At 44.8% G+C, this 26,726-nt stretch overlaps 2 protein-coding genes across 3 annotated transcripts; one reads left to right on the plus strand and one right to left on the minus strand.

Annotated features, from left to right (window-relative positions):
* The first annotated feature begins 291 nt into the window (after positions 1-291).
* Positions 292-24,656, plus strand: gnav1 (guanine nucleotide binding protein (G protein) alpha v1). 2 transcript variants are annotated; one of them, XM_076727902.1, is made up of 9 exons: positions 292-792; positions 1,156-1,247; positions 8,573-8,665; positions 9,294-9,454; positions 11,203-11,331; positions 18,881-19,010; positions 19,203-19,274; positions 22,040-22,127; positions 23,215-24,653. In XM_076727902.1, the coding sequence occupies exons 1-9, from the start codon at positions 666-668 to the stop codon at positions 23,403-23,405; spliced, it is 1,083 nt and encodes a 360-aa protein (XP_076584017.1). In that variant the 5' UTR covers positions 292-665; the 3' UTR covers positions 23,406-24,653. The 2 variants fall into 2 exon arrangements, with proteins under 2 accessions (XP_076584017.1, XP_076584018.1); XM_076727903.1 differs by having other exon boundaries at positions 377-792; positions 22,073-22,127; positions 23,215-24,656.
* Positions 24,657-24,994: 338 nt separating this feature from the next.
* Positions 24,995-26,171, minus strand: npb (neuropeptide B). The gene is made up of 2 exons (XM_076727905.1): positions 25,788-26,171; positions 24,995-25,289 (listed from the first exon to the last, which is right to left on the minus strand). Exons 1-2 carry the CDS (start codon positions 26,049-26,051, stop codon positions 25,161-25,163), a joined length of 393 nt encoding a protein of 130 aa, XP_076584020.1. The 5' UTR covers positions 26,052-26,171; the 3' UTR covers positions 24,995-25,160.
* Positions 26,172-26,726: the final 555 nt, after the last annotated feature.

Below are 26,726 nucleotides of genomic sequence, written 5' to 3' on the forward strand. Positions count from 1 at the left end.
TCCAATCAGAACCTGTGTAGGTATGCGGGAGCCTTAATCTAAACGGCTGCACCATTTAATAGGTAATATGTTTTGTAAGTAGAATCAACATACCTGTGCGTAACTGAGGAAATGTGCTCAGTTACTTTGCTCTCCTGCGTAGAAATACAGGCGGTATGTTTAGATTTCTGGGCACGCACAGGTGAAATCCTCGCACTCAGCACTTCTGTCCCCGGCACGTCACTTCCCAGGGAAGTCCAAAAACGTTTCCATCTGGCAGGAGCAGCAGTGGGAGGAGGCGCTTTCAGGATTATGTGGGGTCTGTGCCAAGGCGGTAGAGCGGAGTTTGAACCGCTGCGGCGCACACCGACTTCATAGTTTGGTGTTTTCACGGCGGAGGACGGTCGTTGAAAAGTGACCACCCGTTAAAATCTGCCACTTGGAGCGATGCGTAAAAGCAGTTCTGTCCGGACGCCTTGACGCACAACAAGTTTGAAGGATGTTTCGGAGATGGCCTTAACTTTTTTTTCTGGAGACTTTTCTGCTCAGTAACCCTGCAATTTGCGGCGTAGCAGGAGAGCGCGGAGCATGCAGCCTGTAGGGACAAAGTCGGGTTGATCCCAGTCTGGACTGCCTGCGTTTGTTTTCCTCTCAGGCCGAGGTCTAAGAGGAGATGAGCGCTCAGGATGGGGCTGTGCCTCGGAACCGAAATCACGGAGGAGAAGAAGGCGAGGATACACAGCGCCAAGATAGACAGAGACCTGTACGAGTACGCCAAGCGGGACATGAATGTGGTCAAAATACTCCTACTAGGTGAGACTGACATGATACTGACGTGAACTCACCTTAAACTCACCTGGTCGAAGTTTGTCCACGGGGCTGATTGGTACCTTAGTGTGTGCACATGGTATATGGACTGCACTGTGTCTCTAACTGGATATTTCCCAGTGGATGACACCATTAAAGTCCTCATGAAGGTCCCCCTGCAGGCTGCAAAGCTTTGGTTGACGCAGGCTCACAAGTCCTCCTCAGGAGCCACCGTTTGATTGAAACCACTGCAGATTCAGTGCTAACACCTGACCTCAGCTGGATAGATGAATAGATGCAAGTTTATTGTGTTTTATCTCCAACACATAAAAAAAAATGTTTATTTAAACACTATTCAAACATCTACAGGTGCAGCAGAGAGCGGGAAAAGTACTTTGGTCAAACAGATGAAGATCATCCACAGTAATGGATTCACCAAGCAAGAGCTCACCAGCTTCAAGGTTGGAAACACACACACACACACACACACACACACAGTCAGACTACAGCCTGGTTCATGTGCCTGATGTTTTAACAGATAACAGTCTATAAGCGCATGGTGAGTTTTTTTTATGGATTCCAGCAGAAGAGAGTTGGATAATAATCATGCGTCCTCTCTTCAGTGGATTGACGTGTGATTTGTTTAGGTTGTCATCATGGTTTGGAATGGAGGAATAGAGCGAGTTCAGTGTACGCTGCAGCAAACCTAAAGTGAAAGTTAGATGACATTTCAGATGAGGCAGAGGTGATGGAGGCGAACAGGAGATGAGGATGGAAAACGAGGCGATGCTTAGTTCCTGTGGGGGACAGAGATTTCTCATGATACCCAGGGTCAGATCCAAGTTGGTATGTAGTGGTTTGGCTCGCATTTGCTCTTCCCTCTGTGTGTGTGTGTGTGTGTGTGTGTGTGTGTGTGTGTGTGTGTGTGTGTGTTGTAAGAGACTGAAAGCCAAATTCCTCTGTTGTATTAGGGGTTGGGATGGGGTGGGGAGAATGGAAACGGTTCAGCACACACGCACACACACTCACACCAGTTTCACCCCATCAGCTTGTTTTCACTGAAGCTTATCTTCTTCCACATCCCCCTCCTTTAACCTCTTCCCATATTTTTACTCTCCTCCCTTTCCCCTTTGCTGTTCTGCCTCTTTTCCACTTTTTCTCTCTCCTTTCTATTAAGCATATCCATAATGAGTATGTGATGACAGAAAAGGCCATTTTCTGTCTTCACCGTGCCTCAGATACCTGCTCTATAATAACAGCCCTGTCAGATGAAGATGGTGCAGTTTGAACCCACCTTAACACAATTCCCCCTCGTTTTAGTTTGTGAAACAGACTATAAACCTGAAAACAGGCTCCAAATGAAGCTGCTAGACTTACATTTATGCAGTGGGCTGGTGTTGGTGTATGCAGTCATCTTTTGTGAGGCAGATGATATCTATGTCATGGAAATATGCAAAACACCGTCAAAATGCATTCAAACTCCAGCAGTTGCTCATTGGCCGGGATTATGCACTCACACTGATATGACATATGAAGGTCCCAGTTGTTTGCACAGGCAGCTGGGATGTTTGAATGCATTCCTGGATATTAAAGACGCTTCAGCTCCCTCTCTGCACTCCTCTCTCCCTCCTCTGCTGCTCATGGCTCCTAACAGTCACCTTATCTGCAGCTCGCTCCTGTCAACACAGGCGTCTTGCTCTCTGTTGTTGGACTGTGCTGAAGAAAGAAGGTGAACCTCTCAGCAGGTCAGTTTATGCTTTAATCAGTTTGAGCAGGGCTGATATCAAACCTTTACGTGTTTTTGGTGCTGAACAAAATGTGTGCCAACAGCTGTCTAGTACTAAACGCTGGTGTTGAATGCCTGGTCTGATTCATCATCATGTTAGCTTTGTCTTTGATCAGATAGTTCCTCATTTAAATACACATTCTGACAGTTTTAGACTTTATTTCATTGAGGGAAAGTTCTTGTATGACTGTGTTCAGACAGCATTTAACATTTGAGAGCTTTGACTTTTGTTGTTGTTAAATTGGTTAAAATTTCAAAGTAAGTTATGGAAAAAAGGTAATGTTTTGATATCAGTATTGAAACTTATGTACCATATTGCCATTAGTATCAAACAAGACTGAGAGTCCACAGGACTCAATTAGCTAAATGCTAAAGCTAGCATGCTAACAATAACAACGCTAACATGATGATGTTTAGCACGTATAATGTTTACCATGTTCACCATCTTAGCATTGTGTGTTAGCATGCTAACATTTGCTAATTAGCAGTAAACACAAAGTTCAGCTGAGGCTGATCCAAAATGAAAATTTGACCTGACGATGGTGTGAGATGAAGTGAGGGGTTCTGAAAAGTTATTATACTTCATCCTGAGAGGGACCTGAATGTGTGTACCAAATATTTCACTGACAAACAAAAATGTCAACTCTCTGGAGGCACGAGACGAAAGTCAGCTGATCACACAGCCAGTAGGATTCAGCCTCAAAGACCACGAACATCTGTGCAAAATGTCGTGGTGATCCATCAAATACTGTTGACATATTGAAACTTTTAAATAATACTGGCACTAAGTTTGAGTCACTACTTATTTTCATTGTTCTGAAAGGTGCTTAAAAAGCACCAAGGAGTGACCAACATGATTTCCTGCATCGCTTGAATACAGTTACACACAAAAAATGTGAATATAAACAAGCAAAAAAAAAAAAAGCAATCATGAAAATCTAATATTGTCATGCTCAGGAGAACAACCTGGCTCGTCCTGTTGTGTCTATGCACGGTGGATGTCAGAGCCTTCTTATGCTGCATCTTTACAACTATGTAATCAGATATTTCCCCTGTGCAAGCATGCAGACACGCATCAACACTTCAACACGTTTAATGCCAGCAGTTAAATGCCTTTTGTTGTTTCTCCTGTCAGTTGGGTTTGCCTTTGTTCTCAGGTGACGCCCTTATTTTCAAGTGGAAAAATGACACTAACGCACAAACACGCCCTTCCCTGACCATCCCCAGCCTCCCACAGCAAACACGGACGCACCCTCCCCTGCGCACGCACGCACACACACGCACACACACACACACACACGCACACACACGCACACACACACACACACAAACAAACACTCCCATATATATGAGTTCATTGTAGTTTATCAGGCTCGTGTGCATGTTGTTCCACATGTGTTCGTTTCTATCTCTTCCGTCCTACCTGCTATCGTCTGTGTGTCCACCAGCGCCGCAGTAAAACATCTCCACCCTGCCTTGAACTGAGCAGACTGTCCTCTGCTCCACACTATCCCTTCTCTCAGATTTCCCCTGAAGGAGCGGAGAGATAACTCCATCTCTTTATTTTTCTGTCTGGCTTTTTGTGGCCCTGCCAGCCAGGTTTGTATTGCATTAGGACCATGACAGGACAGCCTGTGTGAGAGGAGTAGGGGGAGGAAAGGTAGGAAGGGGGCTCCTCTTTGTCTCATCCCTCCTTTATTTGCAGCCCGAGGCGGTGGTGTTGTTTTTACGGTGGATCGGCTGATGGACTGAGATTTTTCCCTTCATTCTCTTCCAATACACACAACTCTATGTCAACAAAAGTAATGTGTGTGTGTGTGTGTGTGTGTGTGTGTGTGTGTGTGTGTGCGTGCGTGCGTGCGTGCACACAAGTCAGCGCAGCAATGGATTACATTTATGAGCGGTATTTGTATTTTTCGGCCTGGAGTCTCTTGTTGATTCAGGTGTTTGTGTGTGTCTCATCATGAAAAATGCGATGAATCTGGACCCTTTCTCACCTGGAACAGCTGCGAGGTTTTGGTTCCAATCAACAGAGCCTCAAACCTGCAAACACACACACGGGCTAAGTTATACATCATTAGCAGAACAGTCTGTGGTTAAAGATTAAATATCAGGTCGCCGCCAGTCCAGCCACGTTCTTTGTTGTTGTGTTTTTGTAGCAAAAGCTCCGACACAAGACAACTGCTAACCACTGTTAGATTTCTGTGTTCGGGGAGTTGATCCAAACAGCAAGCTGGACAAGAACAATAGTTCAGTGTATGTGGATGGATTTAGAGATTGCACTGTTGTAATGGGAGTTGTAATCTCTCCACTGACATCACAGTTCCCACATTGCTTTAACCTGCGCTGGGGATGGTGGTGGGAGTATTAATACCAGCAGGAAAAAAAGGGTTAGAAGGTGTTCGGCATTGCTGTCTGTTGGACTTCCTTTCAAACTGAGTGACTCCCGCCCCAGCGCGCGCACACACACACACACACACACACACACACACACACACACACACATACAGATAAAAACACGGTGTCTTTTTACTGAATGCTTTTCCAGAGAGGTGACGTATAGCTGATGGTGGATTCAGATTACCATACAATGACACACCTGTGGCCCCAGGCAGCTGTGTGTGTGTGTGTGTGTGTGTGTGTGTGTGTGTCACACATAGTCTTTGTCTGTTAGAGATGGTGTTGCCATGTAGAGGAAAATGAGTTTAGTTGCAACAAGCCCGTTGGTCAGCTGCTCTCAATGTTACTCAATATGGATTTAGAGCAGCTACATTTCTTTCTATACTCATGAAGTGTGTGTTGTTGTTGTTGAGGGTTTAGCAATGGCCTCCTCCCTCCTCCCTCTGTGCCTCCCACTTTTATTGTCAGCACTAAAGTAAGCCTTGAGTCAGACAGGGAGGAACTTGGGAACAATTGATAAGGAGGATAAATGTGGAGGGAAGGAAGGAAGGAAGGAAGAAGAATGAACCAACCGAAGACAGAGACAGAAGTCCAGCATCAGAGACACCAGAGGAGCAGTTGTTTCATTTGTCCAGGGGCTGGACAGATTACCAGCAACACCTGTACAGTAGAATGCAGTTTAATAAATCCAATCAATGCTGCATTTGTGCGGCATGTCTGTACAGGTGTTCCACAGCAGGTGTCCTGTAGTGCTTTCTTGTAATCAAAGAAAGGTTTACATATTTACATCGAGTGTTTCTCACCTGAAGGCGTTGTGTGTACACTTGAGATCTTATGAGTGTATCATTATAAAACATGCAAACATCGCAAAGCTGATTTCTTAAATACTTTCTATCCTGTATCCGCCTTTGTTGGCACACTGCTGCAGTTGTTTACATGTTACTGCCAACTGTCGATCAGTGAAACCAGCAGCGGAACAGGAATCGCGCCGCCTGCATGTTTGTGCGTGTGCATCGTCATGTGTGAAGCAAACATAACAGAGACCTGCTCATAAAAACACTGCTTCTCATTTCTCAGAAGCTTTTTTTGCGCTGGAGTTTGGTGAAACATAATTTGTAAAGCAGACACAAGTGTCATTGAGCACAGACTCTAATGCCCTCTTGAAAATATATTTATAACACAACCTGGAGTGTAGCCTGTGTGTTGTGAGGCCCAGTTAAATATGTGCTGTGTGTAACTGCATTGACCCTGAAGGCGCCCACACACTCGCAGTCCACCCACACTGGTGCTTTCTCTTGTGCTACCTGATTACCTTTATCCTCATGTTAGTTTTATTGCACTTATTAGGGAAGGACAACTTCTTCTTATCAGTCTTTTGTTGGTCCACAGAGCTTTGTGACGTCATTTACCTCTTAGCAGAGTCACCCAGTGTCAACCCGATAAGAGGTCAGCCAGGGTGACTGAAAAACAACATTCAATAGGTAGCTGCTATCATGTGATGTCATCAGTGCCCGTATTGTTTGTTGACAGTTGCTGTTTTTTAGTCATGCTAGCAATGTGGCTCTAGGTCGAGGTAAACTCAACTGCTGGATGTATTACATCATGTTTAGGGCTAATTAGCAGATGTTAGCATGCTGACGTGCTAAACTAAAATGGTGAATATGAGCAGGTTAGCATGCTGACATTAGCATTAAGCTCAAACTTCTGCTGAAGTCCAGCCTCTTTGAACGCTGTCATGGCTGTAGACTCTTAGTCTCGTTCAACAGCGTCTTACTTCTCATGCAGTTGCAACTTTCATGATCCAAAGACTTTATTGTGCCAGATTCAGACTACATGATATCAATGCAATAAGAGCCTTGACAGACGCAAGGCACCGGGTATGGACATGGGTGTCAACACGACAGTGATTGTTTTACAGTGGACAACAAACAATGTGGGACGCCTCACCACATCACAACAAAAAGTCTAGCACGTCAGAATATTTTTGCCTTCTCTCGCTTAGTATGACAAATTCCACAATGTGTCATGTAACATTGACCAGTATGAGCACAGGCTGCTCCCCAGCACACGACTATAAACATGGTGAAGTGAAAGGAGCATGATGTTGGTGCTGCCAGGTGTTACTGTGAATCATTGCTCTTGTTCTTTCATCTCAAACCTCGCCCTTATATCACCAACTGGCTGAACTTTAGTAATGTTGATGGTCATAAAACCTGCACCATAAAGATCCAACATCCAGTTCTTTGTTCTTAAGACCATAAGAATGTGTAGTTATTATGAAATTGCATATCTGAGCAGATGACATTGATGGCGAGGCAGAGGGAGACAAACGCACAAAGCGGCTTATTTCTGACACAAATCAATGCCGCGCTGTCAGCGAAGGTTCTCCTTAAAGAGACTAATGTGTTCTTAATGCCGCGGCGTCAGCAGTCCTCAGTCGCTCGTGTCTTAATATCACCTCCCTGAGTTATCTCACCTGACACGTTTCACCAGGAGCAACACATCTCAGTCTGAACGCCGAGACACACACACACACACACACACACACACACACACACACACACACACACACACACACACACAGAAGAGCGACCAGACTGTGACAGAATCGTGATGGAATGTGAAGCTTATCTTTAGCTGGCAGGAGAGTGATCGAGACTATAACTAACACACGCACACACGCACACACACACACACACACACACACACACACGGTAGAGTCAGTCTCTTTCGCTCACAGTAGGTTTTCCGTTGATGGATAGAAACACACAAAAATACAATAAGCCCCACATGTACATACATACATACATACATGTACATACATGTACGAGGTGCAGCATGCACAAGTAATTTGAACATGGTGGTGTGTTCGAGGCCTGCCAGTTTAAATTTGATTATTAATGATAATTTGAGGGCCCACAGTGGAATTGTCAGTCTCTCATTTGGCTAAAAAAATCACCCTGTGTTAATGTCCATATTGCAACAACCATGAAAGCTGAAGCTACAAAGGCTCGTGCTCAGATACATTTCAGACATCTTAAAGCTTCACTCATCAAAACCCCAATCAATGCAGCTTTAAATTCAGCAGCTACAGACCGTATCCAAAGCAGACCACAGCTTTTTACATTATTGAACACACACTTCAAAACTTCCAGATCGGCGCTGGTTTCCATTCATCTCAGTGCAGCCTTAAAATCAAGTCTATGGTTACTGCACCCAGTCAAGAGAGAGTCTGGCTCATAATCCCCTGTAAATCCACAGTGTGTCGTTTGTATGCTCAATATCTGTATGGATTAAACAGGCGAGATAGAACGTGTGAATTGGTGTTTCCCCGTTTGCAGTCTTTCTGCTAAACTAAGCTAACTGTCTGCTGGCTTTAGCTTTATGTTCAACCTGCAGACACCAGAGTGTCAGAGTGTCATTATCATCATCTCCTCTTCTAATCAGGAAGAAAAAGCAGTTTATTTTCCCGTGAGCACTGTGCATTTATTTTAAGTTTTTTGGCCTCGTGTGGCAAACCAGGCTTTTGTCTGCAGTTGTGTTTTGTCCCGTTGCCGCAGCTTCTCATGAACTTAACCTGTGAACTTTGATCTCTGGCAGCCTGCAGTGCTGGATAACCTCCTGACCTCCATGAAGTTTGTCCTCCACGGCATGGGCGTCCTCCGAATCAACCTGGCCAACCACAGGAACAAGGTGGTGTGTCTACCTGTCTATAGGTCAACCTGTCCGTCTTTCTATCTGCTGTCTTGCACCTTTCTTTTTGTGTTTTTCATCTCAATCAGCCTCTTTCTTCTCTAGCTTTCTCTTTGTCTTTCTTGCTCTTTCTCGCCGTGCCTCCAGCGTCCACATCTATCCTGAGCTGTATGCTTCCTGTTTTCCTGCACTGCACCCAGACCCCCACTAGAGAGCAGCATCTCAGCACTGTAGCCACAGCTGCTGCATCTGGCACCACACACACAAACCAACACGTGTACAGCAACAGTTTGTTTTCATGTGGCAGAGCAGAAAGTTAGATGGTGGGTGGTTTGACTGTGAGCTGCAATTTGATTTCAACTTTATTGTCAAAGATATAGCTTGTACACTTTCCACCCACACATCACTTCCTGTGGCAAATGATGACCAAAATATTTCCTCTATTAGATGTCAGCGGGGTGTGTCTGTGTGCATGTCTCATTTGTGCATGTGTAATGATTACCAAGTCCAGAGAGCAGAGACAGACTCCTAAACTTCTCTCTCATTACATCCTTTTTTCCATCTGGCCCGCGCTCCTCCCTGACCACCATCCGTCCGTCCGTATATCTGTCTCCGTCTCTTCTTGCAGGTCCACGCCCATTCTGTGCTGTCGTGTGGGCGGTGCTTTGACGAGGAACAGGTGCTGTTTCCTTTCCTGAGCCACGCCCTGTCCTGTCTGTGGGTCGACCAGGGGGTGAGGGCAGCGGCGGCGAGGGGATACGAGTATGAGCTCAATGACTCAGCACTGTAGTGAGTACTCTTGCAGCACACACTCACGCTGTGCTGAGGAGATGCAGGGGTCTAATTAGCAGCTGATGCTCGGCCGTGTGTTCGCTGTCACTGGGAATTGGAGTCTGGAGAGTGGGAAGGGAAGCCAGGGGAGGCAAACCCAAGTAAACTATAATTACGTTGTGGCTCCATGTATGTCTATGGCTGTTATATGCATCCACATGACATTCTTAAGAATCCAGGCATTTGTTCGTTTTGTCCCAGCTTTGGCTGTTTGCATACAACAGCAAAGCAATGCGACCAAAAAAATGTATCAAGCTCAGAGGAATAAATAAATGTGATCAAGCAGCATGTTTAAAAATGTGCATATTTAAGAAATCCAAACATGTGCGGGCACAATAATGAAGGTGAAGAAGTGCAGATGAAGACTGAAAATAAGAAACAAGTGTAGAGGGGGCGGCGTGTGATGAAGAAGTAAGACAGAGCTGGGACCCACCAGGAGGCCGTCTGTTCTCATCCTCTACCCCAGCAAGAGGCCTCAGCTGTGGGGTTATCTACACCGACAGGCCGCCTGGTTCCCACTGAGAGCTGCCGTACATCACCATCACCCTCCGCTCTCCTCAGACACACACACACACACACACACACACACACACACACACACACACACACACACACACACACACACACGCACACACACACACACACAGATGTTTGTGCTTCAATACTTGTAAGGACCCTTATTGACATAATGCTCTTTCTAGACCATTACCTTAACGTTAAAGGGAAACTCCAGTTTAGTACAACTCATTTTGTGTAGTTAGGCTCAGTCTCATCAGTAACAATACTGTATTCACCAAGTTAGCTGCAAACATGTCAATGTTGCGGAAAGGAGATCAGACACACTTGTGGTCGTCATTATTCTACTTACCTGTTCGCGTTGGCCTTATCTCCTTTATGTCGTGATAATGTCAATGTTCAGCGTACAGTTTGTTCTACTGCCCCCATGTGCCCGAAAATCAATTAACAGCCTTTTTAAGAATGTCAGGACTGGTCTGAATGTGCCCCTCTCTCTCTAAAACTCATAATGGTCCTCACAAAGACAGAAGTGCAAAACAGACACTCTGCATGTTGTGCGCGCTCCGGCATCCGGCAGGCAGTGTGTTTTTTAAGCAGCAGGATGTGTGTCGCTGTCCAAGAACCTGATTCAGAACGACTAGTTGAGAATGTCACAGCCGGTTCAGGTAGCTGGAGACGTCACCGTGTGTGTGTGTGTGTGCCTGTGTGTGTGTGTGCCTGTGTGTGTGTGTGCCTGTGTGTGTGTGTTAGGAAAAAGATCACATCTGACAAAGTGCACGCACACACACACACACAGTTGATTACACTAACTGTGTTAATAGCTAATCTGTGTTTGGTGTTTGAAAGCTTAGCCTCAGTGTGTTATTATGGTAAACCACAGTGTGAATATTCATCGTGATGAGCCTCTGTGCCCCTTGGGGCTCCAGCCTTATCACCGCACACCCTACCCACTGCCTGGCAGCTGACACGGCCACGACACACACACACCCACACACACACACAATGTACAAGTCTACACACCCGCAGCTGATACCTGATTTTATTCTCTTTTGATCTCAAGTTTGTCTGCAGCTTATTAAATTTGCCCTCTTTTTCTTTCCCTTCTCATTTCTCCTCTGCATTTCACCTTTTTGCACCCTTCGTTCTCTCTTTCCCTCCCTTCCTCCTCCTCCTCCTCCTCTTCCTCACAGTTTCTTTGAGAACATGACCCGCATTACTTCTCCAGATTACGTGCCCACAGAGACAGATGTTCTGCGAGTACGACTGAGGACGACTGGTGTGATCGAGACCCAGTTCAAAGTCAAGCACCTTGTTTTCAGGTACACACCTTCCTCCTTTTATTGAGACGTAATTCTGTGGAATGAAGGTGCTTCTTACCACTGACTCGCTCAGAGCTGCTGCCATCAGGTCTGCACTGGACTTTTCCAGGAGCACGCCACACCAACTTACTTCACTTGTTTGCCGGTGACATTCTTATCTCTGTCTACAGCCATGTGATAGGCCTGAGATGTGAGATGGGGATCGGCAGCTTCATTCAATACGTCAATAGAGCGTCTATCAGTTGGCTTTACATTCATCTACTGACTGCGCTCACACACACATTGAAAAGCAGCAGTGGCTTGGTCTTATCAGTGGAGAAGCAGAGGGCAGGTATCTGAGCCCTGGAGGCTCATGTCAGATGACCATATTCATCTCTGATCAATGAGCCGGTGTCACATAATGCCGACTTCTTTATCATCCTGGAATGGCTGAACTCATTTCCTGAAGGAGCTGATGGCCGTGACGGGGCAAGAGATGTTAATGAACGTGATTTCTCTTCAGGCTGACTGATGCAGAACAAACCGGCATCAAACGCCAACACTGAAACAGCAATAATATGGAAGGAAAGCGAATTATTACTGATGCTGCATGAGGCTCATTTAGTGTTTCTTTGTTTATACCATCAATTTTGGTCATTTTTGTGTGTGATGAATTGAGCTTTAAGTTTGAGTTGAAGCGGTTGAACTGAGAAATGTCAGAGTGTCGGCTGCAGTGTGAGCGCTGACGGCAGTTGGATGTTCAAAGTTTCACAACAGTCCATCACAGGTTTTCTTGTAGAAATGTTAAATCATGATTCCACCATTTTGGCAAAGCAGCAGATGAAGCAGCAACAAGTGATTTCCTCTTGGGCAATGATTTCTGATGGAGTTTTTAGCGAACTCTGAACATTTATGGGCCGTAGAAGTGCAAGTCAAACACGTTGGCTCATAACGACGGCCTGTGGATTGTGGGTGATTTTGCACAGTTGGGTTTCAGTGGAAAGTTAATGGGCCATGCAGGGTTAACAGGCATACATTCAGCACTACCCACATTTCATCGAGTGTGTGTGTTTTAGTGTCTGTCTGCAGTGTGTGTATCTATCATATCAAGAAAATCAGATTACCTTCTCAGGAAGGTCTCTTCAGTCATCCTACCACAATAACAAGCTGTCCCTCATCCGCACTCAACGTTACATCTCACGTGGAATAAAACACATTACCTCAGCTTTTCATAAGATCTCTGTTTAGCATATAAACACTGTAGAGCATCTCACTTTGTCAGCAGATGACTTCAGTCTGGGGCATTTGTGTCACATCTAAATGCTTCTTGTGCGTCTGTGGATGCTGCTGACTTGTGTGTGTCTTTGCATGTGATGCCATACGCACGTTTGACTCGTTTGACAGGAGAAGTGTTTCACATCCGGAAAAAGTTTCACGAGCAGAGAAACGCTTTGATCATAGTTGTATCTGTTGTCCCGCGCAGATAAACGCTGCTTTTTCCTGGCAGTCTTATTGTTTGCGTCACTCAGAGTGTTTTTGCCTTTGTTAAAATTGTGTGTGTGTGTGTGTGCGCGCGCGCGTGTTTTTTTTCCCCCCTGTAAGCCATTGTGACAGCGACGTCATCACAAGGTGACGGTGTCAGATCTGAGTCCCAGGTGGTGCTGCAGGGCGGAGCCCAGCCTCCCCTCTCACACACACCCTCTTTCTTATCTGCCTGATAAGTAATTGGGTACAGCTGATTGACACACAGCACCAGGCGTGTGGATGGACGTGAAACCCTTGGGGTCGACGAATAGCTTAGCATAAATTGATGGAATTATTTCAAACTTGACAACAAAAGGCATATTAAAGGGATTTGTAGAAGTAGATGGTTTGTGTTTGTCAGGAAGAGAGAGAGAAAAAAAGAGTATGCAGACATAGACGGTTCGTAGTTCTACTAACTAACAGATGAATTATTTCCTTAATTATGGGTAGAGACACTGGATTTTGTATTGAGAAAGTCTTAAAATATTAGTTGTAACATTTGAATGATACCAGTGTTCATTCAACTGAGGTTTCGGAAAGCCTGGACTGAGTAAACACAGAGGCTGTAACAGTGTGAGAGCGTCTCACTCACTTCAGTGACTCTCACTCGCTCGCTCTCGTTGGCTGATACTCAAGGTTTCTCATCTGAGCCAGCATCTGCGCCCTGCACTCCTACTTTTATTACAGAAGAATTCTGTTGATGAACAATTCTGCTGTATGTTGACCTTGACTGTTTTTAACTGATTCTCGCTCTTTCAGTATTAATATCTTTGTTGAATCTGCAGATTTCAAGTTTCCAGCTGAAGCGGCCTAAAAATGCCGGCCTTAAGCCTCGTTAGGTCTCTCGTGCACACCACGTATCCCCGACGTTCCCAGGTCAATTCTGGCCCCGGAGCCTCTGCTGCGTGTCATCAACCCCGTCGCTCTTCATTTGTTTCCCCTCTCTTTAGACTGTTTTCTGTCATGTTAAATTAAACACTGTATCAGCAAAGCCACGCTCTATAATTTGTACCAAATTACAAAGTTCTATTCGGGGAAACTTAATAGAAAGGAAAGAAAATTTGCTAGAAAATGAGGCTTCCGTACTGTAAAGCATTTCTCTCCATATCTGAGAAACTCCAGTGGTTTTGAAGGGAGTTTGTGAATCTGAGGAATCTGTCACAGAGAAATATACAGTTAAAAATAAAACATTAACAATGTACAAGACCTTCACAGTGTTCAACATCAAACCTAAGTTCCTTCTGTGCATCAGGGATACTCTGAATAATGAATGCGACCAAATTTTCACGATTTGCATAATTCACATCGACGGGAAAACGTAATGGTCCCACATAGTACGATGGTGTGATATCAGTCTTGAGGTTTGTCTGCCTCAGTGCTGTTGCACAAAAAGAGGCCCGTTCACCTGCCCCTCCCTCACCTGTGTTTAGATCAGCATGTGGAGGATGAGACACATTCTCTGGAAATGGAAAAGTTTTTGCGGAATGATGCTCCAACACGACCACCAGTGACGCTCCACTAGTTACTGCGACTCATGAGGTTAATGGTCAAGCTAGCGTGGAATTAGCTAGTTGCTAAATTTCTGAGTACGCCCAAAGTTTAAAATGTGGACACATATTTAACACATAACAGATACAGAGACTTTGTGTTAAGATATGCTGATTGCATGCTGGCTCTAGTTCCACACTTAATGTGTAGACTGGTGTCAATCGTCTCATCCGACTTTTGGATAAAACAAACATAATAAATATAATTCCCAAAATGTGGAAGTGTTCTTGTAGGATGCCTTAGATGTGATACAGGGAGTTGTGTGCTACATGTTGTTGACAGTAAACGAAACACTAAAATGATTTAAAGATTTAAAGTCAATTTAAAGTTGTTCTCGGGTGTTGAGGCTCCTGTTACCCTCACGGAAAAATCGTATTTTATGTCAGTTTGGATCGTTTTAATAAACAAAGGAACAGACGCAGTGGTGTTCTCCGCACAGACAGAAACCTCACAGCCAGAATCATCTATAGATAAGCGACCGTCCAGGCTTCGCCATTCCCTTATTGAAACACTTAATCAACCGTGGAAGCGATGACAGTCTTTCATCAACCCGTCACTTTTCCATGTCTGTGTGTGCAGGCTTGCATGTGTGTGTTTGCATGCAAATGAGGAAAGTGTGTCTGTGTGTGTGTGGAAGAGCGTTCAGTCTGACAACTTTACACCCAGACAGACGGCCTGCTTTGCATACAGACATCCTGTCTGACCTCTGGCCCCTCAGTGTAATAAGGATCTGGGTCTTTTCCTGCATCATTAACATCAACTGCTCTGATAATTATAATTACAACAGTGCAGATGAGGGTGAACATTATGGGGCAAGAACGGCAGGCGTGGAGGAAAGGGAGGAGGAGCGGATGATGTAAACTGAAGAGGAGGTTTCCATTCAGACCGGTCCGCTCGTCAGCCGTCTCTGTGTCCACCCTGTCAGAAAGAAAACGATTTAAAAAAAAACAGCTTGAGCTTTTTAGCATTTTTTAAAGACCACGACTAGTTTTTTCCAGAGCCTTGGAGCTCATCACTCCTGGAGTTCGTACAAGCCTTTGTGTCTGCGTGAAGATGATAGCTACAGGAAGATTACATGTAAAAGATGTGCCAGGTGGACTTGTAACGGTGACATATGGAGTAACGTGTAGGCTGTTTGTGGCTGCTAAACAAGACGAAGAAGGTGCTGCTGAACTTAAATTTCACCTTTGGACTCAGTGCAGATCAGGTCATGAGCCTTAAGTCCACGTGTGAACAGGAATCACTCGTATTATAGTTCCAAATTCCAGTGGAGCGATTGCAGTGTTGGCGTGCTGGTCTGTCACTGGCACCATAAGCAGATCAAAATCTGTCCAACTCTTTTGTTACCAAACTAATAACATTCCCCACAGCCTCAGCTACACTTCGTGTTTAGTGCTAATTAGAAAATGTTAGCATGCCACTATGATGGTGAACATGGTAAGCAGCATTATACCTGCTAAACACTGGGACTCGTTGGTATTTCGTACGGTTGGACGTGGTTTTCATGACATATCGGTGCCCTGTGCCCGTCACAGCCGAGCTCTGAGTGCAAATTCGGTTTGATGAGAATAACGATTTGGCAAAGAGTGAGCTAGTTTTATTTCTAAAGCTTTGAAAATTAGGCAAACTGGACTGAATAATGCACGCATACAATATGAGATGTGTTCATTTGAACAACTGTAAAGTCACACAGATTATACTGTTCATTTGTATATTTGGTCTCACTCTTTGTACATGCAAACTGATAGTCTGCCCTGTTGTATTGGTGAAAAGACAACACAGACCCTTCATCTGAGTAGATTTTGGTTGTTGGACACTATTTAGTTACTTATTTTCCAGTATAAATATATATCATAGCATTAAGATCAGCAGGCAGGTAAAAGTCACCTGAAAATCTGCAGGGAAGTCACAGTTGTTATTTAGATGGCTGCTGTGCACATGTGCTTGTGAGTAGATTTGAGTAATGAAGCATCAGCTTCACTGACACATCCTGCGCCAGGCTTCAATGTCCAGGGAAAATTTCCTTCATAAATTTCCGTCCTTGTACCACCTTCGCTGTTTGTTGCCCTCTTTGTGCATCTGTGTTTCCACGTGTTCGTTTCCCCTCTCAATAAGAGCTGCACTGACACGATGGATGCTCACATGGAAGGTGGGAGATGGCACATCTGGTTTTGAAAACGGGTGAAGTGGGACGCCCTGATCTGTGTCTCTTTCTCTCTGTTTCTCTGCTCTTATTCCTGTTGTGTTTTTCTCTCTCGTCCTTTTGGAGGACATTGACCTTTACGCTCTTCGTGCTGCCGTGTTATGATTGTCTCGGGGAAAATATTGCGATTGTCTTGGTGAAAATTGAAAAAGGGGGAGCCTGGTCTGCAGGGACACTCTGTGTGTGTATGTGTGTGTGAGATAGAGAGAGTGTGAAACCCATATTTTAGGAATATCTGACCTTATCCAAAGCTAATACAATCTGTCATTGATCAGAGTTTCCCCTCAGTGCTACAGTAGGCAACAGCATCAGTATGCAAGGTCATGAACACACACAAACTACAGCCGGACACTTTTCTACTGGAAATTGAATCCTGATAAAAGATTAAGGATGTCAGTCACAGTGAGGTGTCATCACACACACACACACACACACACACACACACACTCACACACACACACACACACACACACACACAGCCTAAATACAGCACTGCCCTCAGTTTGTGATGAATGATAAATAAACAGATATTCTCCTCTTTATTAGTGTAACAGGGTGGTGATGACAGCAGACAGCAGAGGTCTGACTGAAATATCTCATATGTAATATTATGTCCAATGTCGTGTTTATGTCTCCCCAAATTAAACAGAAAAGATATTTTGGTATCTGAGCGGCAAAGGAAGGTCACAAATTGTCATATTTAAGAGCAGAGTAAGGACAAAATGTTGATACTCAACATCTGAACAGTGGCTTCTTCTCTGTGACGTGACAGTCGCTGCTGAGTGTGTGTGTGTGTGTGTGTGTGTGTGTGTGTGTGTGTGTGTGTGTGTGTGTGTGTGTGTGTGTGTGTGTGTGTGTTTACTCTTGAAGATCCCTAAATCAGGAGCACCTGGGCCCAGACTCACAGGTGGATCTGTCATATTCCTCTACACAGCTCCTGTTGCTGCTCGCCTTTGGTCTTCCTCTCACCCACAGTTATTTTTTTTGTTTATCCAGTTGATGTTTCACAGTCTTTTCCCACTTTTGTCATGGCCCTGTTGGCAGGGTTACAATAGTATAGACATTTTGACTCACCACAGCGCAAAAAGCCCAGGTGCAGTTAATAATATTAACAATGGCTGTTCTCGTCAAGTGTCCCAGTAAATCTGCGAGCCAGCGTGCACGACACAAGGCCCTGCATGTGGCACACCTCAGCAGGATGCAGCCATCATTAATGTGGTTAATTACACCTGTGTTTTTCTGCTGGGAGCTCTCTTTTTTCTTCTGCTGCTATCAGCCGTGTTCACGGTGGGCTTAACCTGTGCCCCTGCACACCCACACGGGTCATTTCAGTTCAGACCTGCTCGGGTTGATGTCGGGCAGAGCTGTTCTAGAAATGACTGAGTCCTTCAAACTCCATGAACTAATGAGAATAATTAAGATGTACAAAAAACACAAGTCTGTGTCCGACAGAAAGTCCAACTGCTGTGCGACTCTACAGCAGTCAATGATGACAAAAAATGATGGAGCTGAAGTCTCAGTTTACTGCTGGCTGTAGCAAACTGTTAGAAATTGTTAAACAAGGATTAGCGAATGAGTCAACCAGAGTGATTTCTCAGCCGATAAGTGATGGAGATGTCAGTCAAACACAGTGTGCGCACACCAGCGCAGCCCCGATGGAAGCTCTAATCAGTGACATGAGTTAAAACACCTGTGTGGGTGAAGCACGCATGTGACTTCAGGCTGATGAGGTGTAAGGTTAATGTGTTGTACTGCCCTTTTAATGTGAATAACTGACATCTTTTGCCAAAAATAAACAAAAGTGATGGAGATGCTTTTTTCTTACATATAGCGTCGTTTATCTTAGACAGTGTGGAGGCATCTGTAGGTGAGAAGGACGTAAAAAGCCTACATGTCTCCTCATGTTCAGCTGTGGCACCACACAACATTCAGTTTACACATAAACTCTTGTCTCATGCAGCGGCCTGTTCTCAAATCCAGTGACAATGACAGTGACAACAGCAAGCTTGAAGGTTGCAGCCATGTTCACCTGAGTGTGGTAGAGCATGTAAACCCACCGTGCATACAGCCAGCAGGCTGCCAGATGCACTCCTCTAAATCAATGCTGATGCTCTGTGTCTGCTGGATGTGTACATACGAGTATTTGCTAACTTGTTTGCTGTATCAGCTGTATGAGGTGATCATGAATTATGGCAATGTTGTGATTACAGTTAGTTCCAGGCAGCCTAAAACTGTTTTAGGTGTTTTCGTTTTGTTTTTCTCATGTTTTTTGTTCATTTTTCTCTCTGTGGGTAGGATGTACGATGTTGGAGGCCAGAGGACTGAGCGGAGGAAGTGGATTGGTTGTTTCGAGGATGTCAGGGCGGTGCTGTTCGTGGTGTCACTCAGCGGTTACGACATGACCCTGGTGGAAGACCCCTCCATGGTACAGCCTGCGCTCAATCCCTCCCTCGCCAATGTTCATGCTTTCCACTGAAAGCAACCGGAGACCACTTGTCAAGTCTCACCCAATCAGATTATGTTCTGTCCTCGTGGAGCAAGTTTGCACAGTGACGAAGGATGCGGTCCCTGTGCTCCTCTGCAGCTGTCTGATGGTGTTACTGTCTTCTCTCTGCAGAATCGTCTTCAGGAGAGCATGAAGCTTTTCTCTGCCATCTGTAACAACGTCTTCTTCCGCAGCACATCCATGGTGAGACATTGATCAGTCACCCACCCCCACCTCTGGAGGAAAGGTGCAGTCAGACAAACAAAAACACTCATTTGAAAAGAATCTTTATGCTGCTTCATGGGAGGCTTTGTGAGCAGAGGAATGAGAAATCAAAAATGTCAAGGTACAACAATCATGTCTTTATTATTCCCTCGTAGATTTTTATTTTCAGTGGTGAAATGATCAAGACAATAGAAATTAAACAAGAGAGCCATGCTAGCAGCTAGGAGGCTGGTCTTGAGCACAGTGGTGCTCTGAGCTAACGCAAGTGTCAGAAATGCTAAGATGCCCACAACTGTCGCAGCACTACTAGTACAGGAGTGATGATTTACTGTTACAGCGAGGCTAATTAACACCATGTGACTTTACAGTACCTCACAGGTACATGTGCTGACTGTCTTTTCCCATCACGGGCTCATATGAGCTAAGACTCCTCTTGCTGATGTTAGGCTGGCATCCAGCAGGTATACTGCTCATCACCACCATCCTAGTTCACTGTGTTAGCCTGCTAACTTGTTAATTGGAACTGTTTTGACCATTTTTGACCTGACAGTGACGCGATGAAAAGTAAGAGTATGGCCGTCGTCATTCTAGTTAATACTGAGGGCGACGTGAATGTTTGCACCAAATTTCATTGTAATCCATTCAGTAGTTGTTGAAACATGTCACTCAAAACCACAAATGTCAATATAATGGCGGCACAAGAGGAAAAATCAGATTACTAGGTTTCATCCTCCGGGGACCATGAATGTCTTTTCTAGATTTTACAGGCAATCCATCTAATAGCTGTTGACATATATCAACCTGGACCAAAGTGGTCAACTGACCGACGCTGCCTTCCCAGCTGTGATGTAGAAGGTCAGCTGGTTGTCATGGAGTCAGTGGTTTGATGCCCAGCTCCTCCTGTCCACATGTTGAAATGTCCGTGAGCAAAACGCTGACTAGCCTCGGCTATACTTAGTGTTCATTGTTAATTAGAGAATGCTAACATGTTAAAACACTAAACTAGGATGGTGAACATCTTACCTGCTGAACATCAACACGTTAGCACCGTCAGTGTCGGCGTGCTGGTGCATTGAGCTCAGAGCACAAACTGAGTATAAATGAAGCTTCACAGAGCCGACTCATAGTCTTGTTTTTCCCCAGTTGATCAGCTGGTGTCACTAGCTTTATTTCAAAATCACAAGAAAGGTGGAGACAGCAGGCTGCAGGTGAAGCGGATGGGAACCACAGTTCAGTCTGACAATTCAGCTGGTGGATGGAAGACATGGATGAGCAGAGGAGGCGCAAACAAAACCTCTTTGTAGCTCTCCATTTGTTCTCTATGACACCATGAGACGAGAATAACACTAATGTGTTTTATAAATGCTGTTTCCACACACGCACACACACAAACAGGGCCCAGCCTCAACCCTTTGTCTCCCAGTCTTCTGTCACTCGTAATTAAACAGCAAGTTGTAATTAGTGTGAGCTTTGCCGAGGTGACATTTTCCCCTCTCTGTGTTTTTCCATTCCTGTTTCCAGTAAATGATCCCATTACAACGAGCGTGTAACGAGCCTGTTCAATTTATTCCACTTAACTCATACTTAAAGTCCACTTAAAATACAAGTCACCACACGCTGATGCGAGTGTCAGCTGCTGTTAACTCTCTTGCAGAAGCTTTTCACTGCGACCAATTGCTGTAACATTTCTTACAAGCCTGTATTGAAAGAAAACTCCAGTCTCTGACCAAATGAAGGCACTTGGTCATGGTTTCGAAATATTGAGATCCTGAGGATAAGTGGTGCTAATTTACAGTTGGCGTCATTAATAAGACATAGACATTGCAGTGTTACACCCAAGTATCTCTTTCAGTAAATTATTCCTTTGTTTTAACCATAAAGAAATGTTATTTAAGGCTTCATTAAAGCCAAATGGGCAATTAAATGTCTGTGTGACGTGTTTATGTGCAGGGTTGTGTGTGGGCCTGCACGTTAGCACAGCTAACAGGCTCATTAAACAAAAGTGTTTAATGATACCTTTTTGTACGTGGGAGGGAAGTTTGTAACCTCCACCTCAATTAACTATTCACTGTAGCCGGTCAGTGATAATTACACACCAAGGTGTTGCTCTGGATCGTGTTCATTGAAAATCTGCTCTACCTCATCCCCCCCCCCCCCCCCCCCCCCCCCTCATTATTAGCAGGGGCTTTTTTTCTGTGTTTGGTTTTTTGCAATCAAACGGGCCGGAAAGGAGGGAGCTCGGCCGTAGTTTTAATTGGTTGACTACAAAGCTAAAAGTACGCGTGAAGCGCGGTGGCAGCCGAGCAGAAGTTGAGTGTAGAGGCAGGAAGACAAGACAGCAGAAAGACAGAGATTTATGGAAGCAGCAGCTGAGCCTGCTGAGCGCCTGCACTGCAGACTGCACGAGTGATCGATTGCACGCTGATGAGCGGAGCGCGATCATTGATCCGCCGGCATCGCCTTGTGCATTTGTCGACACAGCTATTGATTTTCACATTTTGCTTAAATATCTGGAAAGTGACAATAAATGTGACTGAAGTATTTGAATCTGATTTATTGGTTTCATCATTTGGTCGGTTATTGCAGCGCTACAGGTGGGAGTCACCAAATCAAATCAACGTTTTCTTTTGCTTTCCCATTGATTTTCCTTTCCTGCCGGAGGGGAAGCCTTTTGCCAAGTGACGTGCTGCTCGTGCTCTCAGCTGATTGTGTCTTTGTGTCTTTTGCGTGTGTTTGTATTACAGATTTTGTTCATGAACAAGATTGACCTTTTTCAGGACAAGATTTTACACTCTGGGCGACATCTGCGCTTATACCTGCCACAATTTAAAGGTAGGACCGACGTTGGTTACTTGTGTCTTTTTTTTTTGGTGTCCTTGTACAAGTGCTCACACGGACACCCAAGACACAAAAACTACAGCTGCAGTAGTCACACAATTGTCGGACACTATTTCTTTCATGTTTATTTGCACTCAGCGGCCACTTTATTACAGGTACACCTGTGAAATCTAATGCAGTCCAATCCAAAAAAAGGTTCCTATGACACAGCTCATCATAGACAGACCATAATGAGCAGTGAAACGTGGAACGAATCAAATAAAACAAACCATGCAAAACGCCCAAGATAAATATGTGACTGTTTCCAACACCCAGGAAAACTATTAAGCTAAAATATCTTGCCGGTTATTGAATTTGAAGAATAAATTACTTTCAGCCATAAAAACCCATTAATATCAACAGGAAGGACTTATGTTCACAGCTCAAAATACAAAGAGAGACTGATAATAAGTTCTCCTCTTTCACACACACACACACACACACACACACACACACACACACACACACACACACCAATGTGTTATTTTTGGGGGGCTTCTTGTATCTGCTCCGCTCAGCGTGCGGAGCTCATCAGGGGCTCTCTGCTCTCATGCAAATGTCAATATAAATGCTAAAACTCTTGGGATTGGGGTCTGCCAGCAGAGCAAGCCTCCATTTCACGATTTCACACTGACCTCAGACGTGACGACTGCAGTCTAATACAGAAGTTTCCAGCCTTTAGTGTTTGATGTGCCACCTCAGTCCTGTCACCCCTTCAACAGCACTGAGCTGTCTTAGTCCAGCACTACTTATGACACCATGAATTGAATGAATGAAGGTGCTTTTTACTGATCATACTTCTGTACTTCAGTAAGATTTTGAATGCAGTTCAAGAGGATCTGAACACTTCTTCCACCACTGCTTAGTAACACAAAGTTATTTTCCTCCTAAACACGAATATATGAATCATAATTTCTGTTTTTTCAAGCAGAGCTACCTCATAGTGTTTCCACGTACCCCCTGGTGTAGGACCCCTGTGCACATTTTAGAGACAAACCGCATGTTGACCTGTAAAGTCTGAAGCCTCTAATCTCTCCTGCAGGCGCAGACTGCGATGTGGACTCGGCCGCCCGCTTCATCGCCGCCACCTTCGTCTCGCTCAACAGCACACCCAGCAAACTCATCTACCACCACTTCACCACGGCGACCGACACCTCCAGCATCCAAGTGGTCTTCCAGGTGGTCATGGACACGATAATCAAAGAGAACCTGGAGGCCGTGTCGCTCCTGTAACTGCCGGCGGAGGTCTGGGACTTCGCTGGACATTTTAAAAGACTGAAATGGAATCACGACAGGAACATCTGCTCCAAACCTATAGCCTCTGATGCTCTGTGATGCTTGATTTCATGTAGCTTAGAAAAAAAGGTTGAACAACACATTGAAGGAGAAGGACCACTGGGCTGCTCCTTTGTCGTGGGGTTGCGCCCTAAAATGTTGCCTTGAGGAACGGGCATTGTTATTTTTGTACTGTACGACAAAGTCAGAAGATGAACGGTGATGCTACTTTTCGAGGACTTGATATATGCACGTGCCATTTATTTGCCTGTCTCTTCCTGCGTGTGTGTGTGTGTGTGTGTGTGGGCAGGACGCAGAAGACACGAGGATTTACTGTTTGTCCATTGCTTCCTCGGCGCCGGGTTCACTCGTGCATACCATCCTGTGTTTTCCGCTCATCAATCACTGTTTCTCCGCTGTGCACATCCTGTGCGTCACACCCTCCTAATGAGCTGGTGATCACTGTAAAAGCACCCCGCTTTTTGTTTACTCGTCCTGAGCTGAAATCTCACACACACACACACACACACACACACTGTGTTCATTTTAATGTGTGTCCTCGCTCGGGCCCCTGACTCTTACCAATCGGCCGTGATGCTGGGAAAATGTAGTCTTAGAAATGAGGAAAGGTGAATGGAAAGAAACATCCCTGAAGTCTCTAACTTCTGTTTAATTTCCTTCCTCTCACCTCTGATGATCATTGCTCCAGTATCTGACACACACTCATAAACCCTGATTTGTCAACCAGGATGATGCTTCCAACATGTAATGTGTGTGGCACTGACTCTGCTGGGGTCTGACTGTTTTGAAGGCTCCCCTGAGCAACTGACTGTTATCACCAGCTCCTCTCTGACTCTCATAATAAACAAGATATGGTAATGACTGATATGGATACTGAAGGTGAAAGAAAATAGAAAAACACCCCCAAGTGCCTTATGATGAAGTGCTTTTGCTCTTGTGTAATTTAAATGTGTAAAATTTCTGTGTATTTTTCCTTTTTTTTTTCGCTCTCAGAATAATCCTCTGTATTTCATTCTTTACTTTAAGTCTTATACACCACGTTCTTATTTTCTGGTTTGTGCTTTGTATTGTACTGAAACTGCAATACAAAATAAATGTAACAGACTGACAACCTTAATGTGACATCATATTTCAGTTTTCTTTTAATGTAAATGCATAAAAGTATCTGGACCACTTGTGTTTCCCTTTTTGCACCCACAAGTTGAATATTTAAAGACATATTTAAGCCACACAACAGGTTACCAGTGTTTGTTCATTTTAATAGATAAAATAAATAAAAAGTACTTTCCAGGAAATCTGCTCTGCAGTCAACTTTCTGGACATTTAATACACGTTGGCAACGGCGGGTACATGTCAGGGTAAAACAGTAAAGGTGGGAAGTCATCTGGACAGAAGATGGTTTCAACTAACATCTCTCAGACTATTTTTTCTTTTTTTTTCTTTTCTTTTTTTTTAATATTCTTGTCTATGCAACCAAAGCAAAAACTGAACAATGTGTTGTTTTAAATAAGAGAACATTCAGAGTCTGCGGCGCTCCATCATCGACAGTGATCGGGTTTTCCTTTGCGCACCTTCCCCCAACCCTCACACACTCATCCATCCCTCATTCCTTTCCTTCACTTTTCGTTTCCAGAGAAGCGCTCCCGGGGCTCGATGGAGGACCAGGACTGTCTCTGCCGGTCTGACCGGGACTCACGCGGACAGGCAGTCCAGGGAGTCCAGGGTGAGGAAGACGTCCGCCTTGCACTGGAAGGTGCCCGTCCCGTCCCGCAGCAGCTCGCAGCTCCTCAGGTTGGGAGAGATGTCCTTGACGCAGATGGCCTGCGGGGCGTGAGCGTGGGAATAACAGCAGACTACTGGATCAGTAACTTATTGGACAAATCCCATATTTTCATTTCTTTCGACATTTTTGCCTTTATTCGGACGTTTTCTGTGGATGATTTCAATGTCGACATTTTCATTTAGTTAACTGTTAACTGCTGTTAACTCTGTCATCATCTGTCAATGCTGCTGCTGCGCTTTGACCTGCAGCGCTCACCGCTTTGCGCCTTTACGCACGATTTGTTAAACTAACGCCATGTTTGATCTCAGCTGTTTATTTCGTTGTCTTTATGAAAGTAAAACAAGACTGCTGTCTAACCTCTGACTGAGGTTTGTTTCTTTAAAACATTTCTGACTTTAAGTATTTAAGTAACGCTGCTATGGTGCTGAAAGAAAAGCAACTTTTACGCGCGTCTCTTCATTTCATCCTTGGTGTAACAAAAGAAACAGAAGCCCTTCAAACAGGAATAAAGTTTGGAGGATCTTAACTGTACTCACCATGCTTTTGAGGATGGAGATCTGCTTGTTAGTCTCTGGAATCACGCTGTTACCTGCTGTCTCCCCGCTCTCCATCAGCGTGTCTTCGGACTCGGACCTCCGGACGTACGGCGACCTCCTGATACCGGACAGCAAACCGGAGGCACGACCCACCGAATAGTAACTGGGCCCGGTTGACTGCTTGTACCAGGCTTCGACTGGATGGCAGGAGATGAGCAGAGACACTGCAACGCACACCACGGCAAACCTGACTGACCTCTCCATGTCGGGAACCGTGTTGGAACTTTGTAAGCAGCAGAAAGCGGCGCGTTCGTCGTCTGTTCTCGGTCAGAGGCTGACTTCACGTTTCTCTGGGTGTTTGGAAAACTTTCTGCTGCTTATATAGGCTGACTGGGCGACGTTATCGTGACCCCGGACGTTCGTCAAATCAAAATTGAGGTGGGTGGATGATGATCCGGTGTGTGTGTGTGTGTGTGTGTGTGTGTGTGTGTGGTATACAGTATGAGGGGGTTGGAGATGTATAGGGACGTCAGCCCTTCTGACGCTGGTAGAGGTAAAAGTGAAATGGATTAACATCAGCAGATCAGATTAGACACAGTCATAAGCGGCCAAAACTCAAACACATCCAGATATCTTATGAGTTCATGAGGAGCTGCTTCTGTTTCACTAATATGACATTTAAATTAAAAAAATCCTGACTGTCTAAAAACATCTCCAACATAACTAAACAACTTCACCAAAACAACTTCTAGTCTGACACTAAGAAGTCAGCTGATAAAACGAAGAGATTTTGGATTCAGTTTGTCAGGAAAACCACACATGAAATGCATGAAAGCCATTCAAATATCAGCACGTACTCACTGCATGCAGCAGAAGGTGTACAACTGAGCAGAATCTGTGTGTATGGCTTCAAAACACGAGTGAAAATGGACAGATTAG

Source organism: Chaetodon auriga, chromosome 4, assembly GCF_051107435.1.
Source record: "Chaetodon auriga isolate fChaAug3 chromosome 4, fChaAug3.hap1, whole genome shotgun sequence".
Lineage (NCBI taxonomy): Eukaryota > Metazoa > Chordata > Actinopteri > Chaetodontiformes > Chaetodontidae > Chaetodon > Chaetodon auriga.

Coding starts and splice junctions, on each gene's coding strand:
- gnav1 (XM_076727902.1), top strand. CDS start 666: ATGGGGCTGTGCCTCGGAACCGAAATCACGGAGGAGAAGAAGGCGAGG. Junction 1,248..8,572: donor AAGAGCTCACCAGCTTCAAG/GTTGGAAACACA, acceptor GATCTCTGGCAG/CCTGCAGTGCTGGATAACCT. Junction 22,128..23,214: donor ATACCTGCCACAATTTAAAG/GTAGGACCGACG, acceptor TCTCTCCTGCAG/GCGCAGACTGCGATGTGGAC.
- npb (XM_076727905.1), bottom strand. CDS start 26,051: ATGGAGAGGTCAGTCAGGTTTGCCGTGGTGTGCGTTGCAGTGTCTCTG. Junction 25,290..25,787: donor TCTCCATCCTCAAAAGCATG/GTGAGTACAGTT, acceptor CACGCCCCGCAG/GCCATCTGCGTCAAGGACAT.